The 14,937-nt window shown below is 38.2% G+C and overlaps 1 protein-coding gene across 1 annotated transcript; it reads right to left on the bottom strand.

Annotated features, from left to right (window-relative positions):
* Positions 1-3,772: 3,772 nt before the first annotated feature.
* LOC124632538 (chondroadherin) lies at positions 3,773-14,759 on the bottom strand. The gene is made up of 3 exons (XM_047167408.1): positions 14,674-14,759; positions 9,005-9,140; positions 3,773-4,978 (listed from the first exon to the last, which is right to left on the bottom strand). Exons 1-3 carry the CDS (start codon positions 14,694-14,696, stop codon positions 3,920-3,922), a joined length of 1,218 nt encoding a protein of 405 aa, XP_047023364.1. The 5' UTR covers positions 14,697-14,759; the 3' UTR covers positions 3,773-3,919.
* Positions 14,760-14,937: the final 178 nt, after the last annotated feature.

Below are 14,937 nucleotides of genomic sequence, written 5' to 3'. Positions count from 1 at the left end.
CCGTAACCACGCCGGTCCAATATTCACAAAATTTCAATTTAAACAGCTGCCTGGCAAAGTATTCGTCAGTTTGGCTTTATTTTACACAATATTTATTGTTCGTCTCATCATGCTGAACATAAATGCGAAGTGAAATTACTGGCAGTATTTATACATCATGGAGTCTGAACAACAAATAAGGTAATAACAACATCAGCGAGTCACACAGACCCTATATACTTACTTTAATACAAAATAGACCTTCTTTGAATCAACTTCTACGAATTACGTAGAATAATAAAGATCGTTATCTTTTTGCTTTCTATGGTACATATGCTTCTTCGTCTTCATTTACGATTATTATGTAACAATGTATAATAATAGGAAAACAAACTAAAATGCACACTTTCCGATGTCATAAAGTCCGGTGTACTCTCCGCGGTGAGATAACAAAGATACTTCACAGAGTGTCAGTGATAAATGCTTTGCACTCTACGTTGCATTTAATGGCCGAAATACAAGAGGCGGTACGTAGCACACTACAGACTCAAAAATCCCGCTCGATGTTTGCATTCAAGTTATTATCCCAGTAATAAGTCGAGTGAAATGTACGAAGAATTCTAAAAAAACATGGTCATAAAATAAAACGGAGTTAGGTTTATTACAGCTATCTATTTCAGCGCGGAGATGCAAGATCGCAGACTAGCTTCGTTTAACTAAGATATCTTTGAAACTTCTCAGTTCATTCCTTGAATAGAAACAGAATCGGAAGTCGTTTTGCCCTCTCCTCACGAAACTGTTGGCTCGTTATACATCTGTAAAAATAGACGTTTACTATACTTATCATTAGCAACTTTGGCCGAAGTAAAAACTTCTTCCCTTTCGTTTTACCCTTCTCAACATGGATTTATTGTTTGAAGGTCAGTTTGATCCTTATCCTGTCTTGTAATCGATCCTGTTGGATTTTCTCACTTATGCTTCTGTTAGCCCACAAACGTAACAATTTTATTTGCCTTAATGTAAGTGGTCTAGACATAATGTTATAGCAAACAATATATGTTTTGCTTTTGCCTTATTATTACATTATAGAATTCGAGAACCGCAGAAAAGAAAATCTTGTAAAGAAATGAAAGTGAGATGAATATTTATCACAAAGATATTTCTATAGTAAAATATGATCTGAAATGTGTACTTTTTCGAAAGCTTGTTAAGGTAATACAAAGTTCGCTTCATGCAAAAGATGGACCGTAGCATACAGCAGCGTAGTTTTTGTATCATCCGATTTCCTATGAAATACGTGAGACGAGATAACGCCGCGGGAAAAATCCCGTACGGGAACGATCCCGGGAAGTTCGAATAAAACAAATCCTGAATTGCTAGCGCCTCTGACTGAATTTTTGTCGAAACGAGAGCATATATGCACATATCAGAAGTTTTTTAAATTTCATGACAAACAATATTTTTCATTCCATCTATGGAATAAAATAGAATACCTCTTGAGTCAATAAATTGTTCAGTGTAAGTAAAATCCAACGGCCATCCAATATTATAGTTATTAGATAGTACTTTTTCAAAAGTCCACTTTTGCTAAAAGATTGTCTAATTATATAAGTACGTTGATTTCCTCAAAACACTTCTTAGTTCAGTGAATTTCTATCAAAAATACTTACTAGGCCCATCAGTGCGCTATAAATGTACGTTGATGTACCTCTTCTCGCATACGAAACTCAAGTAAATACCTTGAAGTTTTAAGTTAAAGAGGTTTCATATCTCAGTGGCAATAAATCGAGGATCTCCTCACAGAACGATGGCAAAAGGTATAAAATAAGGTTATGTCACAATGTAAAGGCGTAAATTTTCCCCTTATCTCGCAGGTATGCCGTCAATCGCTATAGGAAACTGCACACAGTTGAGAAACATATTCGCGCACACCTACGTGTATTACCCTCCGACCGAAGCACAAACACGGTTAAAAGAACTATCAGTAGTATATCATTCAAAATTGAGTTCTACATTTTTGTTACTTAGTTTTATCACACAACGTGATTAATCAACTAAAAAAGCTACATACACATACTTACTCAAAATATTTACCATTACCTTTACTTATGAAATTGATGTTTTCATAAAGAAGATTTCAAATTCATTTGCTTGCTATTTACCCTTTCATAATTATTATTGCTACGCTTCGCCGAAATTCATTTGATGCAAAATACGTAACCGCTCTGAGGCACGTCTGTTTACTATCTCTTTGTTACAGGCTACTTAGTCATATTAAATTCGCTGTATTATTTGAATATAACCTAACTAATTTTATCCATTCGTTTTACTTTTTTACCATTTTTTTTAATGAAGTCATGTTGCGCTGACATTTTTCGGAAAATACACAAATGAAATGTCAAGGTACTTTCTTCTCAGATATAAAATCATCACAGTAATATTTTCTTTTATTCTGTCCCTTTTTATGTTTGTAGCCGTCAGATGCAGGTAGAACCGCGGGTCATTAGGACGGCTCGTAGCCCGGCTACGTAGCTACGCCGTAGCACAAACTGAAATCACTCCGACCCTCAATCAACACAATGTCACGACTTACAGTTAGGTGAAAAGTGAAAAAATGTATAAGAAACAAGCATGTCTTGAATATAAATGATGATCAAGAAGAAGTTGTTTGAAGAAGAAGAAGAAGTTTGAAGTTTTATATATCCGAGGATTACCTTTCAGAAAATTCAAGTAAAACATAGCATTGCGTGAAATCTACAATACCGTGTATTGCCGACAAAAGATCTCAAGGAAACTTTGCTCCTTCTTTCGGCATTCACAATGGTATTACAAGCAGGATTCAACGAAATGGGACGGAAAATCGCTTTGATGCGTAAATAATTGAAAGTTAGATCTAAAATTGGGGAAGTCGATTGTTGGTCTGGAATATGTCCAAAGCCTTAGGATTCTATTGGACGTATTGAATTATGTAGAGTGAAGTGAGTGCTGTAAATTGGCCGCCGGGAGTCCGAAGTGCGCTCTTATGTAGGAGGCATCCGATCGATAGCGCACTAATGAGCCGTGACATGTTGTCGACAATCGACATGTGTGTATCGAGTGCGTGCATCCCTCGGTCCGCGCGGTGCGGCCGCGGCACGCGCGCGGCGCCCCGCCGCCGCGGCTTGCAGCACCAAATGCTCGTCCGAATACCAATTATATCTCTCACGCAAAAAATTAACCACCCATTTTGATGCACGTCAGAACTATGTTTAAACTACACTGTGTATGTATTGGATTAAAACACGGCCGTAATCGCTTGAAAAGGCCATGTACATTTTCGTGTTATTCGTTGTTATCATTGAAATTGATTCTCCTACACAGCATGTGTTTCAAAGGAAATACATAGATATATTGGATATTTTATATTGATTAAAATTAAATTTTGAATTGTAATTAAATTAATTGACAACCATTCGACGTTTAAATAATTTTCAGCAATTAAAACTAAAATGTAGTTCGTTAAACACAGCTAGAGCGTAAATAGTTCACATTTCAGTAGTTAAGAACAAATGATATTTGTGTGTCTAGTAGGACAGCGGTCGGCGCCGCGCTCCCGCCCGCCCGAACATTACTCAGCCGCTATCTGATGTCGTCTGCTAATTGACTAGAAATACAGATAAACGCTATTTTTACTTCACCATTAATCTTCAAATACCTTTTCTGAATTACAGATCAATCATTCTTGAGATCCCTTTGTAAACATGTAGGTATATGATGTAGCTTTAACTTTGAAGGATTATAAATAAAAGCCGGCTTTTCCAAAGGCAAATTTTATTCATGGTCCAACGTATACACAATGAACGGACCCTTTCAATGTAAAATTTCGCATTATTATGTTCACTCGCATATATTACAATATTTACAACTGGAAACATCTCACTTAATTGAACACCGAGGGCGGCTAACTACTCGCGAGAAAGACGAGCGTGGCGGCGGCGAGCGCGAGGCGCGGCGAGGACAGCACGTCGCGCGGCCGAGCGCCGGCGCCGGCGGCCCGCGCGCGCGCGCTGCCGCCCGCCTCGCCGCGGCACCCCGCGCTGCCCGCACCCACGCTGCCCAGGCTGCGGCCCCGAACTTTTAAGGGCGATATACAAAAATTTTCGTCCGGGAAATCTTGCGTCAGGGCCAAAGGGTTGGTGAGAGGGTCCCGTCCGCACTCACATGGCACATGATTTCCACGTATCACTATATTCTCAACTTCTAAAATTACCGCCTCCGGCGTCTCTAGCATGTGGTTACCGGTTAATTTAAATGTGGTAACGCTGTTGTTTTGTATCAAAGAGAGTTCCTCTATTCCATCGATTTTATTGTTGCATATTTCTAATGTATCGACACGCTGCAAACCATCAAATGCTCCAACTCGCACTATTCCTAGATCAGATTCTCGAAGTGCCAGCCGGCCAACCCGCACCAGTCCACGAAAAGTGTCGGGCAACACCGCCGGCAAGTCCATGTATGCAAGTTCCAGTACACCGACTCCTTCCAGCCCAGCAAAAGCTTGAGGCTCAATAGATCTTATTCCTGATGGGAGTTCAATCTGTGCTACGTCATTCAGCCCCGAAAAGGCATGCGCTAATATTCGTTTGATGGGGTTATTACGTAAGGAAATGAGCTTTATGAAATTAGTTCCTGCAAAAGCATATCCCTCAATTTGAGCGATTCTGTTGTGTGTCAGTACAATTGATGTAATATTTTGAAGAGCGGCAAATGCGAACGCGTCAACGGTCGCGAGTGGTGTGTGCTGGATGTAGAGCTCGCGGAGCCGCGGGAGCCCCCGGAAGGCGAAGGGGCGGATGCGCGTGAGGTTGCACGCGTCGAGCGCGAGGCGCCGCAGCTGGCGGAGATGCGCGAAGGCGTCGGAGCGCAGCACGCGCAGGTCGGCGCGCGACAGCGACAGCTGCGTCACGGTCGCGCTCAGCGCCGACGGCACGCCGCGCAGCGTCGCGCTGTTGCACACCACCTGTCACAAAACAATATCACTTAAATAAATATTTCACATTGTAATCAAAGCTTTATCCTCTTTAAATATTTTCCAACGCCGACTCCGTGACAAATAACAATTGTACAAAAATGATTGAATTACCAGTTTCGCCATGTCACGATCTAAGCATTACTTCCACTGTTTGCTCGGTCAATAAGGTTAATCCTTCCCGAAATATCGTTATGGAGCGAAGCCCATATTTTGATTGAATTGTTCCAAACTTAAGCTTCGCACATAATCGACCAAAACAAATATCAATTTGATTCATCCCCGTAGGTACAATCATATAAAGCGTCGATATCGAAGCTTCAATTCAATTTAGTAGGTGCGTACCGATTCAATTTACGAGTATTAGTAGCCTGTTTGTCCATCCAATCGATTGATATAAGTACGACACACATCTCGTGCGTGGCCTGATGAATTTATTAATCCAGTTATACTTTGGAAAGGATAAAATGTACACATTAACAAACTGTACAAGAATCCTCATTACGATTTTCATATAAACCTTTTATTTAGGTTCACGGAATAGCACAAAAACTGACATTGTAATCAATGGAAATGGACTGAAACCTAACAATCTACCGTCTGCGAAGCCGCTACAAGGGCTAACTTCAATCGTGAAGATTACAGTCTCTAATTTCAATTTAATCCAATAATTTAAGATTCCTTTACCTTCAGCTATACCATACCGTATAATAGTATTAAATTCGGTGTACTACGCAGCTGAGAAATTAGTTTATAATGTGATTGGAAATTGTTATAGCTTTGTATAGTGAAATGATGATTTATCTTTGTTCGCAGGTAATAAAATGATCTACGGACAGGCCCGCTGTAAGCGGGCGTGCAAGGCGTGCACCGCACGCGGGCGGCACGTCCTAGGGGGCGGCAAATCGAGTGACTTATCACGTAATATTAAAAAAATACAATATCTTTTTACCAATTATTTGATTTCAATATTTCCGAACACAGCAATAGCCGCCCTCGCTTTGGTCGTTCCCTATCAATTTTGACGGGTTCACCCTTTGCATCCCCAAAAAAATTCGCGCTCGCTGCGCTCGCGCCTCCATGTCAGATATCGCAGTTAGTAGCGGTAGGGCGCGGTTGGGCGACGGCCCAGGGCGCCGGATATAAGGGGCACCGCAGGCGCCCCCACCAATCCTTGATCAGAATGTTACTCCTATTTTTGTTTTAAATTTCATCAAAGATTGCAACTTACAAGAACTGTATCCAAATGAATGGATAGCATCAGGGCCATCTTAACTTATGGTGCAGCGTATGCGAATAACCCGGGCGCCGCGGGCTCAGGGGCGCCGAAGCGAATTTGTGTTTAATTCCGCGTTAAATTTGAGAAATTCTCGAACAAACACTCCTTTTATGTCCCAAAACTCAAAAATTTTCGCGCTCGCTCCGCTCGCGGTTTCCTTACTTTGCGCTTCAATTTTTTATCACATATAGCTACTTTTAATGTCCCAATACTCAAAAAAAATCACGCTCCCTTCGCTCGCGGCTTCTTCACTTCACAGTCGTTTTTTATTATATATGTTTAGGACTTTTAGTGATCCAAAACTCAAAAATTTTCGGGCTTGCTTCACTTTACAGTTGTTTTATTTTTCAACAATAGTTTAGTCTACCCTAGCAAAAAGGTAGCGTCGTTTTTGAGTTCTTTTATTAATAAGAAAGTAACTTCTAGTTTCCATATGAACTTTCTTATTTACGGTACTACTTTAAGTCCCAAAAATATAATACATAGGCGCCAACACCAACAAAGAGTTATGTACGTTTGGGCAAAATTTTAAGTAATTTTTGTTTTGAGTTCTAAAATATAACAAAAAAATTCGCGCTCGCTTCGCTCGCGCAATCAGAAGACATGTTCCGGTGTTTTTGCATTCACCAACCAGCAATAACTTATGTACGATTGGGCTACATTTTACGTAATTTTTGCTTCGACTTGTTAACTATAAAAAAAAAATATTCGCGCTCGCTTCACTCGCGCAATCGGTAACTACACACACGTCTGTTTTTCGTATGGGTTTGAATTGCAGTTGAAGGGCGCCGTAGAAATCTCGCCCAGGGCGCTGGTAGAGTTAAAACCGGCACTGATCGCAATTTATCTTTGTTTAATTGTTGAGGCATTCTATTCCGAAAAATCATTTTTCGCGCACGTCCGTTATAGCTTTTTGTTCATTTTGGCTTTTTATGATATGTTTACTTCATGAAAACTCTAAGGAAAAAATCGCGCTCGCTTCGCTCGCGGCTTCATGTACATTAGCACTTCATTTCTGTGCATATCTTACTTTTTGACTTTGCTTTGTTAATTTACAGTGGTTTTTATTTGTTTTGTGTCCTTAGACTAAAAAAATTTCGCGCTCGCTTCGCTCGCGCTTCCTTACATATGAAATGTGTCTCATGCGTCGACTTTTTCAACGGGAAACCCACCAAAAACCATTAATAACATATTTTACTGAAATTAAACATTGCTATAGATATTTAATTTCGTTAGTTTAAGTTACCCATAATCTGTTCTAAGCACTTTGATATACATTATGTTGGTACCTACCCATTAATCACAATCTTTCAATACATAGGGGCCACTTGGGTAATGATTGCACTGTATTGATGCCCTAAGCAATTGCTTAGTCTGTTTATGGGCTAACCCAGGACTTCTTAGGTTACTCTAAGACTTAGAGCATTTCAAGTAAATAAAAAGTTATGTGTAATATGTTATGTACCTATTGCAATATTTATGTATCCAAAAGGAAGTGCGTTTTTTGCAATCAGAGCGGTGCATGTACATATTTTTTTCTGTTGGACAAGTAAAATGGATATGAATGGGCGGGGGGGTCCGGTCCCCCTGGACCCCACCCCTTATATATTTTTTGACAAAACCCAGTATAATATGTAGTCGTAGGGCGGCATAATCGGTTTTGCACGCGGGCGAACAAACAGCTAGCGGCGGGCCTGTCTACGGAAGCAATTTCGATGCAAAAAGTAACTTTTTTATTTTTTTAATAATGGCTTTTCGTAACGATAGTTCAAATATGACGTTTTTATAAGGGTAGGAGAACTTTTATTTTTATTTCCTCTGTAAAGTCTCCCGAACTAAAAGAGTAGCTCAACGAAAAATGCAAATGTATATTTTTTATCCAGATTATCATAAGAGCTTTGTGGCAGATGGTGTGAGTCGAGACGCCAAGCAAACAAAGGCAGGTGATGTTAAAATCTATTTTAAGAAAAAAAACGTTCAGTTTTTCGCCTAAAAGATATTAAATTCATCATAAAACTGAACATTAATAATGCGATTGATACATTATTACAATTCGTCGCACCCTGACTTTCAGTTCTGCCATAAATAATTTCACATCAAAAATCACGTACATTGACGTTACTTTAGGTTCATTTCATGCAATGCTTGCTGAATGACAATTTCAGTTAAATTCGAATGCAGCCAAAATATATGTTTTTGTTGCAGTAATACCGCGGATTAGGCTTTATTTATATGTCAGTCATTATTTATTTGTTTTAATTAAATGTATTGTTATATCATGTAGGAGTAGGTATTACCAGAAATTATGACTATTCGTTCGTTAGTTATTTGTTCTCAAATAAGTGTACTTCATTGTCGAGTAATCGAACTCACCAAAGAACTCTATGTCTTCTTAGTGTCATAGAACTTCTAACAATCCTTTACTGTCGTAGCACAAAAACTTTTAAACGTCTGTTGAACACTTATCTAAAAAACGCGTGGATGCAAAGTGGACCTTATTACAACATCATAATCTGACATTTATTTAGACATGAGCTCAACAGACGTTTAAAAGTTTTTGTGGTTCGTGGCCTTACTACAAAAACTTAAAACCCTGTTTTACACTTGTCTAAAAAAATTTTGGCTGCAAAATTAACCCTATGTCAACGTCATAATTTGACATTTTTTTAGACAAGACTTAAACTGACGTTAAAAAGTTTTTGTGGTAAGACGGTATAATGTTTAGTATATCAAATTACCTGCGACTGTGACAGACAGATGCAGTGTGTCGGGCAGGGCGGCGTGAGCGCAGGCGTGAGCGATGGCGTGTGCGCACGGCCGCCGCCACACAGCGCGCCCCACGCCGTAGCCGTCACCAACCACCGCAACACCCATCTAAACAAACATTATATAATTAACCACTCAAAAACACAACCCTCTTTCTCTTGCTACATATGGAATGTAGAGGATCACAAGGTTGCCCACCAGAAAAGCTCAAATATATTTGACGTCAACTTTTTTCAGCTCGATTGCTACGTGAAAGTATAAAAGCAAAGTCGAATCACTCATTTTAATCACACAGTAGGATTAAGGATACAGGAACAGTGAGACCACGAAATAAAGTTTTGCTCAGGAAATAACTGACAATCGATTGATTTTAATGGGCGTGACCTATGTAAAAGTAGCGACAAATGCCACTTTCATTTATAAACAGGCAACGATAAAAGCTCCGTCATCCAACAGTAATGCAACTTGATCGATTGTTCTTCATTACAAAGACTAAATAATTGAGGTTAAAGGCGCACTAACATTTAAATACGCGCCCGGCAGTTGCAGTGCGCCCGCTTTGATCGACCAACCTCAACGCTTTACACTGAATAGACCGATTACTGATAGGTATTCACATTCCCGACAATTTAAGCACCTTTCAGCTGTCACGATTGTATGCGGACACCGCAAAGCAGCCCAAAACTGCAGTGAATATACCGTCATTTCACTAACGTTCACATGGGGTGTTATTTGACTCCGCGTAAATGTCAGACATGTTATCCTAATATCCAGCTCATTTAGGAAAACATTCTGCTGTCGAAAATGACTCCGTAGTTATTCAGTAGGGTGCTCTTACGCGTACCTTCCAAATATAGTCCTCTGTTCCTTGAGTCTGGGAGTCACATTGCAATGATTATTTTAAACTCGTTGTACTTATGTATTAGTGTCATGGCGCAATTTGCTACTCTTTATTTCTACTGCGAATTTATGGAAGCGAATTTATTCTACCAAGAGTCAGGTTTTCACTATTTACTCTGTAATTGTAGCACATCGAGCAATCATCCTACTTTTTTAACGAAGGCACATGCAACTGTCATAGAACACAGTAACAAGCTGTCAAATCTTCAACTGCTTGATTTGAAACTAAAACATATCTTTTATTTTCTCATCAACTGCATCGCAGGATGATCCCTCAATCCAAATTGGATATACGGCCATATGCGCTTGCGAATCCGGCACATAGTAATTGAAGTGACGATTGGTAACGACAGATGGGAAAGTGTTTGCGGGTATAAAGCCACGTCGCAGGTCGTTCGGAGTCATAGGTTACGTGTATAAGTTATGACAGGGTTGTCTATCGTCATGAAACAAGATCAAAGATATTTTGTACGTCAACACAGTGTTACAGTGTTCTCTAAGATATTCTACTTTAGCCTTCACCTTTACGTCTATGACAAACACTAGGTCAGCAATAATCTGACTCAACGTGTTGTAAACAGTTTGTATTAGACCTATGTTCAGCCAAGATAAGCTACAATGATCTACATCACCGCTGTCAATTTTTGGAAAGTTTTCTTGACAAACGGAAGAGATCTCTATATTTGTAAAAAAAACAATTATAGAACATTTTTTATTATTAGAGTGCAACGAACTAACAATATAATCTGTCACATTGATGGCTTATTTTATTTATAGAAAATAATTGTTTTACTCATGTAAACCCACGATGGCTTCCCATGTTCCAATTTAATTTAAGTTCAAGAACAAACTAATTAACAAAGGAATAGTCTAAAGCAGTAAATCCGATACTTAATTGGATAAGGAAAATAACTATGACACCCACGTATCAGGTTACCAACTAAGATATTAATTTAATTATGAGGGGTAAGTGTTTGTTTAATTCAATTAACACGTTTTTAAAGTCAAATGACTGTTACATTTTACATTTACTACCACTAAAATAAAATATTTGTTGAGAAAGAAAAATAACTTAACTATTAACGTATAAAAAGTAGACTGAACAAAAAGGTCACAAAAAAAACTTTAGTATTAATTTACTTTTTAGGGTTCCGTACCTCAAAAGGAAAAAACGGAACCCTTATAGGATCACTTTGTTGTCCGTCTGTCTGTCTGTCTGTCTGTCTGTCTGTCTGTCTGTCTGTCTGTCTGTCTGTCTGTCTGTCTGTCTGTCAAGACCCTTTATCTCAAGAACGCGTGGACGTATCAAGATGAAATTCACATGAAATGCTCAGGTCTGTTGTCCCTTTAAGCTGTGAAAATATCAAGCTTCTAAGCCAAGCCAATCAAAAGATACAACCGATTATGTCGATATTTTCAACAAATTCTCGACACTCGCAAAGGAATCAAAACCTACAGGGTACTTCCCGTAAACTCAGAGTCTTGAAATTTGGCATGAAGTATTGTCATATAATGCAAATATAGGAAAAATTACGAAAATCTCATTTTTTTAGTTATATAATATAAAAAAATATATTTTAATAAAATGAAACTTACTACCTTATTTCTCACGAACGAATAAAGGTATCAAATTGAAATTTATACCAAATACCTAAGTCTATTGTCCCTTTAGGCAGTGAAAAAAACAAACTTCTAAGTTAACGCGATCAAAAGATACAGCAGTTATACCGACACCTTAGACGAATTTCTGTCACACGCTAGGGAATCAAAACCTACAAGGTACTTCCCGTGAACTCAGAATCTTGAAATTCGCCACGAAGCAGCGTTATATAGTACAGATAAAGGAAAAATTGCGAAAATGATAAATTTGAAGTTACATAAAATATTAAAATATTATTTTTGCTTACACGACATAAAATATTTTTTTAATAATTATAAACTTACTAACTACCCTTTTTTACATGAACGCGTAGAGATATTAAAGTTGAAATTCATATCAAACACTTCTTAAATATAATTGCCACTAAACTATGAAAAATTTTAAATCATTCAAAGGTCATTGGGCACCTTAGTATGAAAACCATACCCACGGCGGATACGAACGAAATATAGCACAGTATAATGATAAAGGCTCTGATTTACTATGGCATTAGTCGCATCTATGTGAACCGTGAGAATCTAGAGAAAATCAGGTGTAAACATCAAATATTTTCCTCATTTCAATGGGGAATTTAAACGACCAAATTTGACGGATTTGAGAAATCATTTCTTTGTAGTGAAAGAGTATACTCGCCGTTTATTTCCATTGTCATCAGGTCAGGATCTGATGATGGAAATCCTGAGAAATCGAGGGCAACTATAAAAAATTGTAGGCATGCATAGGATTAAAACTTGATTCTCAGATGTATGTCTGGTGATACTATCAAACAGTGAAAGTTTAGAGCTTACCTGATGATGGAGAAGTGAGAAAGTCGAGAGAACTCTATGCATGTTTAAAAAAATAATAGATCCCATTAGTAGTGAATTCTCATCACCTAAAATAAAATAAGCTCCAACACAAGGTTACGTTATAAATTGTAAAGGAGTTCCCATAACTATATCTGATCTTTGCTATCGATCCCACAATGGCAGTTAAACCTATCTATGTGGAAAGTCTTCGCCAATACGAATAAAATAAGCCCAAACACGTGGTAGTTGCAACATACCGTTCAGGAGTTCCCTCGACTCTCTGTAGTCTCCATAATCAAATCAGCTCCAAACCTTCACTGTTTACAAGTACCCTCAAAAATACACTCACATGTCTGGTTTTGACTCGATGCGTGACTACAATATTCAAGAGTTGCCCTCGATTACTCAGGGTTTCCAGATCCTTTCTTTATGAAAAGTCTTTAACAATAAAAACTAGCATTGCAACCTGTAAAATCCTCTGAAACTGCTTGTCTATTATATTTTTCAAACGATCCTGGACATTCAAAGAAACGTCATACCATTCTCCACGATTTAAAACTACTTTGATTCATGTCCGCCACTTTTTACAAAGCGGGTCAGATATGCCCAATGACCTTTAAGACATAATTAGTTATTTTCAATCAGATTTCTGAATGATGACTATAAAATTTTGTATATAAATAACTTTAATAAAATAACTTTTACAAGGTACTGGCCTACTATTTTAGTTATATTATAAAATAAAAAATATTAGCTATTTTGACTCTCACGAAATTACCATAACTATGATTGTTCTAAACTGAACGGTTGGCGCGAGACTCACTTTTTATCTAACCAGGATTTGTACGGAACCCTCGGTGCGCGAGTCCGACTCGCACTTGGCCGGTTTATTTTAAATATCTCCCACCAATTGTAACAAAAACGTAACCCTTGTTTAAGTCGGATGAAAAGAGTTTCTTAGGCGATATTGTTCTCGTAACATTAAATTAATTTAGTTTCAAAGTTAACACAGCACAGCCCATTTGCGTCTATATTTGTTGCTACGCCACCAATTTATCCGAAATCTATTAAAGTAGGTACGCCATATCTTCGACAGTTCCAAGAATTAGCACTTTGTTGTGCTAACAAACTACGAAACACCAACTTTACAAGCTTGTTGCTAGTTCAATATATTTAGCTTTCGATAATATGAATCTGAACGCAACAGTTTGGTCCGAAGTTTAACATCTAGTGTACTGTTCGTATTAACTCTAAGATTTTAGACTAAATTGTCTGTGTAATTGCTGGCTGAAATAAGTGAATATACTAGGTAAGTAGTGAAGCTGCTGTGGTGTACCAAAATTCAATCTCCAATATAGTGTTGAAGCGAGATGGATAATTATGGTAATTCCTATTTGGATCCGTTCGGCGAGGCAAGCGATGGGAAAGCTTATGTTGCACGGGTGAACATTTACCGGTTCAAGGAATTTCTATATTGAATTTTCAGATTGTTACGTGTAACATTTTACTAGCCTACATATAAATACACATATAAATAATAGAATAAAACCACTTTTGTCGCAACATTCCTCTGGTTGAAAATATAAAGCATATTTGCAAAGTTTCTATCAAATCAAACTTTCCGTAAAAAGCTTGTGCGTTTTTGTTCAAATATGAAATACTGAAAAATTGTGCGCCATGCAAACGGTAGTCATTTCGAAATAACAGTATAAATAAATATCAAACATTGGCAGGTGCTATTGTAACAATAGCTGCCTTAATTCATAAATTTTAATCGAATGAAAACAACGTGGAATTGGAGCGAGCTCAAAGGCTGGTAGTCAACTGCTTTGATGTGACAACTACTCCGCAGTTGGACTTGTATAAAAACATTGACTTCCATTACGATAGAGTAACACAATCTGTAATTGGAGTTCTATTTTACGGCAGAATTTGTCTGAAATTAGTTACTAAGGAGACATTGAGAAGGGGGAGCAGCAGCAATGAAAGCATTGTCATGGTTTTTCTCACTAGATTTTTTCTTACAAAAAAATATATTTTCTGAATTCTGAAATGCGACGTTTGTTTCGCTACTAAAAGTTTCTGAGTACTAAATATTCTTAGTTGTATGTATTAACATTATAAATAGACCAGTGAGACAAATCTTGCACGTTTTACGTGCTTTACGGATTCTATTTCAGCCTTTCATTAAACAAAATGATGAATGTATGAATTTTATTTATACAGGACCTTTGTTTGCTTATCGTGCTTAGTTTGTAGGAAACCGTTTTAAATACAAAATGTGATTATTTACCTGAGTCTGAGAGCCGGGGCCATGGGCGGACGCAGGCGGGACGCCCCGCCCGCCGCGCGCCCTCACCGGAGACCCGCCATCACACTACAAATGCCTGTCAACAAATAATTAAACAGTTACTTCATTTACTTCCGTGTGCGCACTAATCGCATTACTCGTCCGTGAATTAATCCAGTTGGACCATCTTACGTGGGCTCGCTGCCCAGGGAATTTCAATTATAGAGTGGGGTTTGTTTTAACATTTTCACCACTGATATTGTTATA

The sequence above is a fragment of the Helicoverpa zea genome, chromosome 8 (assembly GCF_022581195.2).
Source record: "Helicoverpa zea isolate HzStark_Cry1AcR chromosome 8, ilHelZeax1.1, whole genome shotgun sequence".
Lineage (NCBI taxonomy): Eukaryota > Metazoa > Arthropoda > Insecta > Lepidoptera > Noctuidae > Helicoverpa > Helicoverpa zea.
Note: the sequence above shows the minus strand (reverse complement) of the source record. Positions and strands in the feature narration are given on the sequence as shown.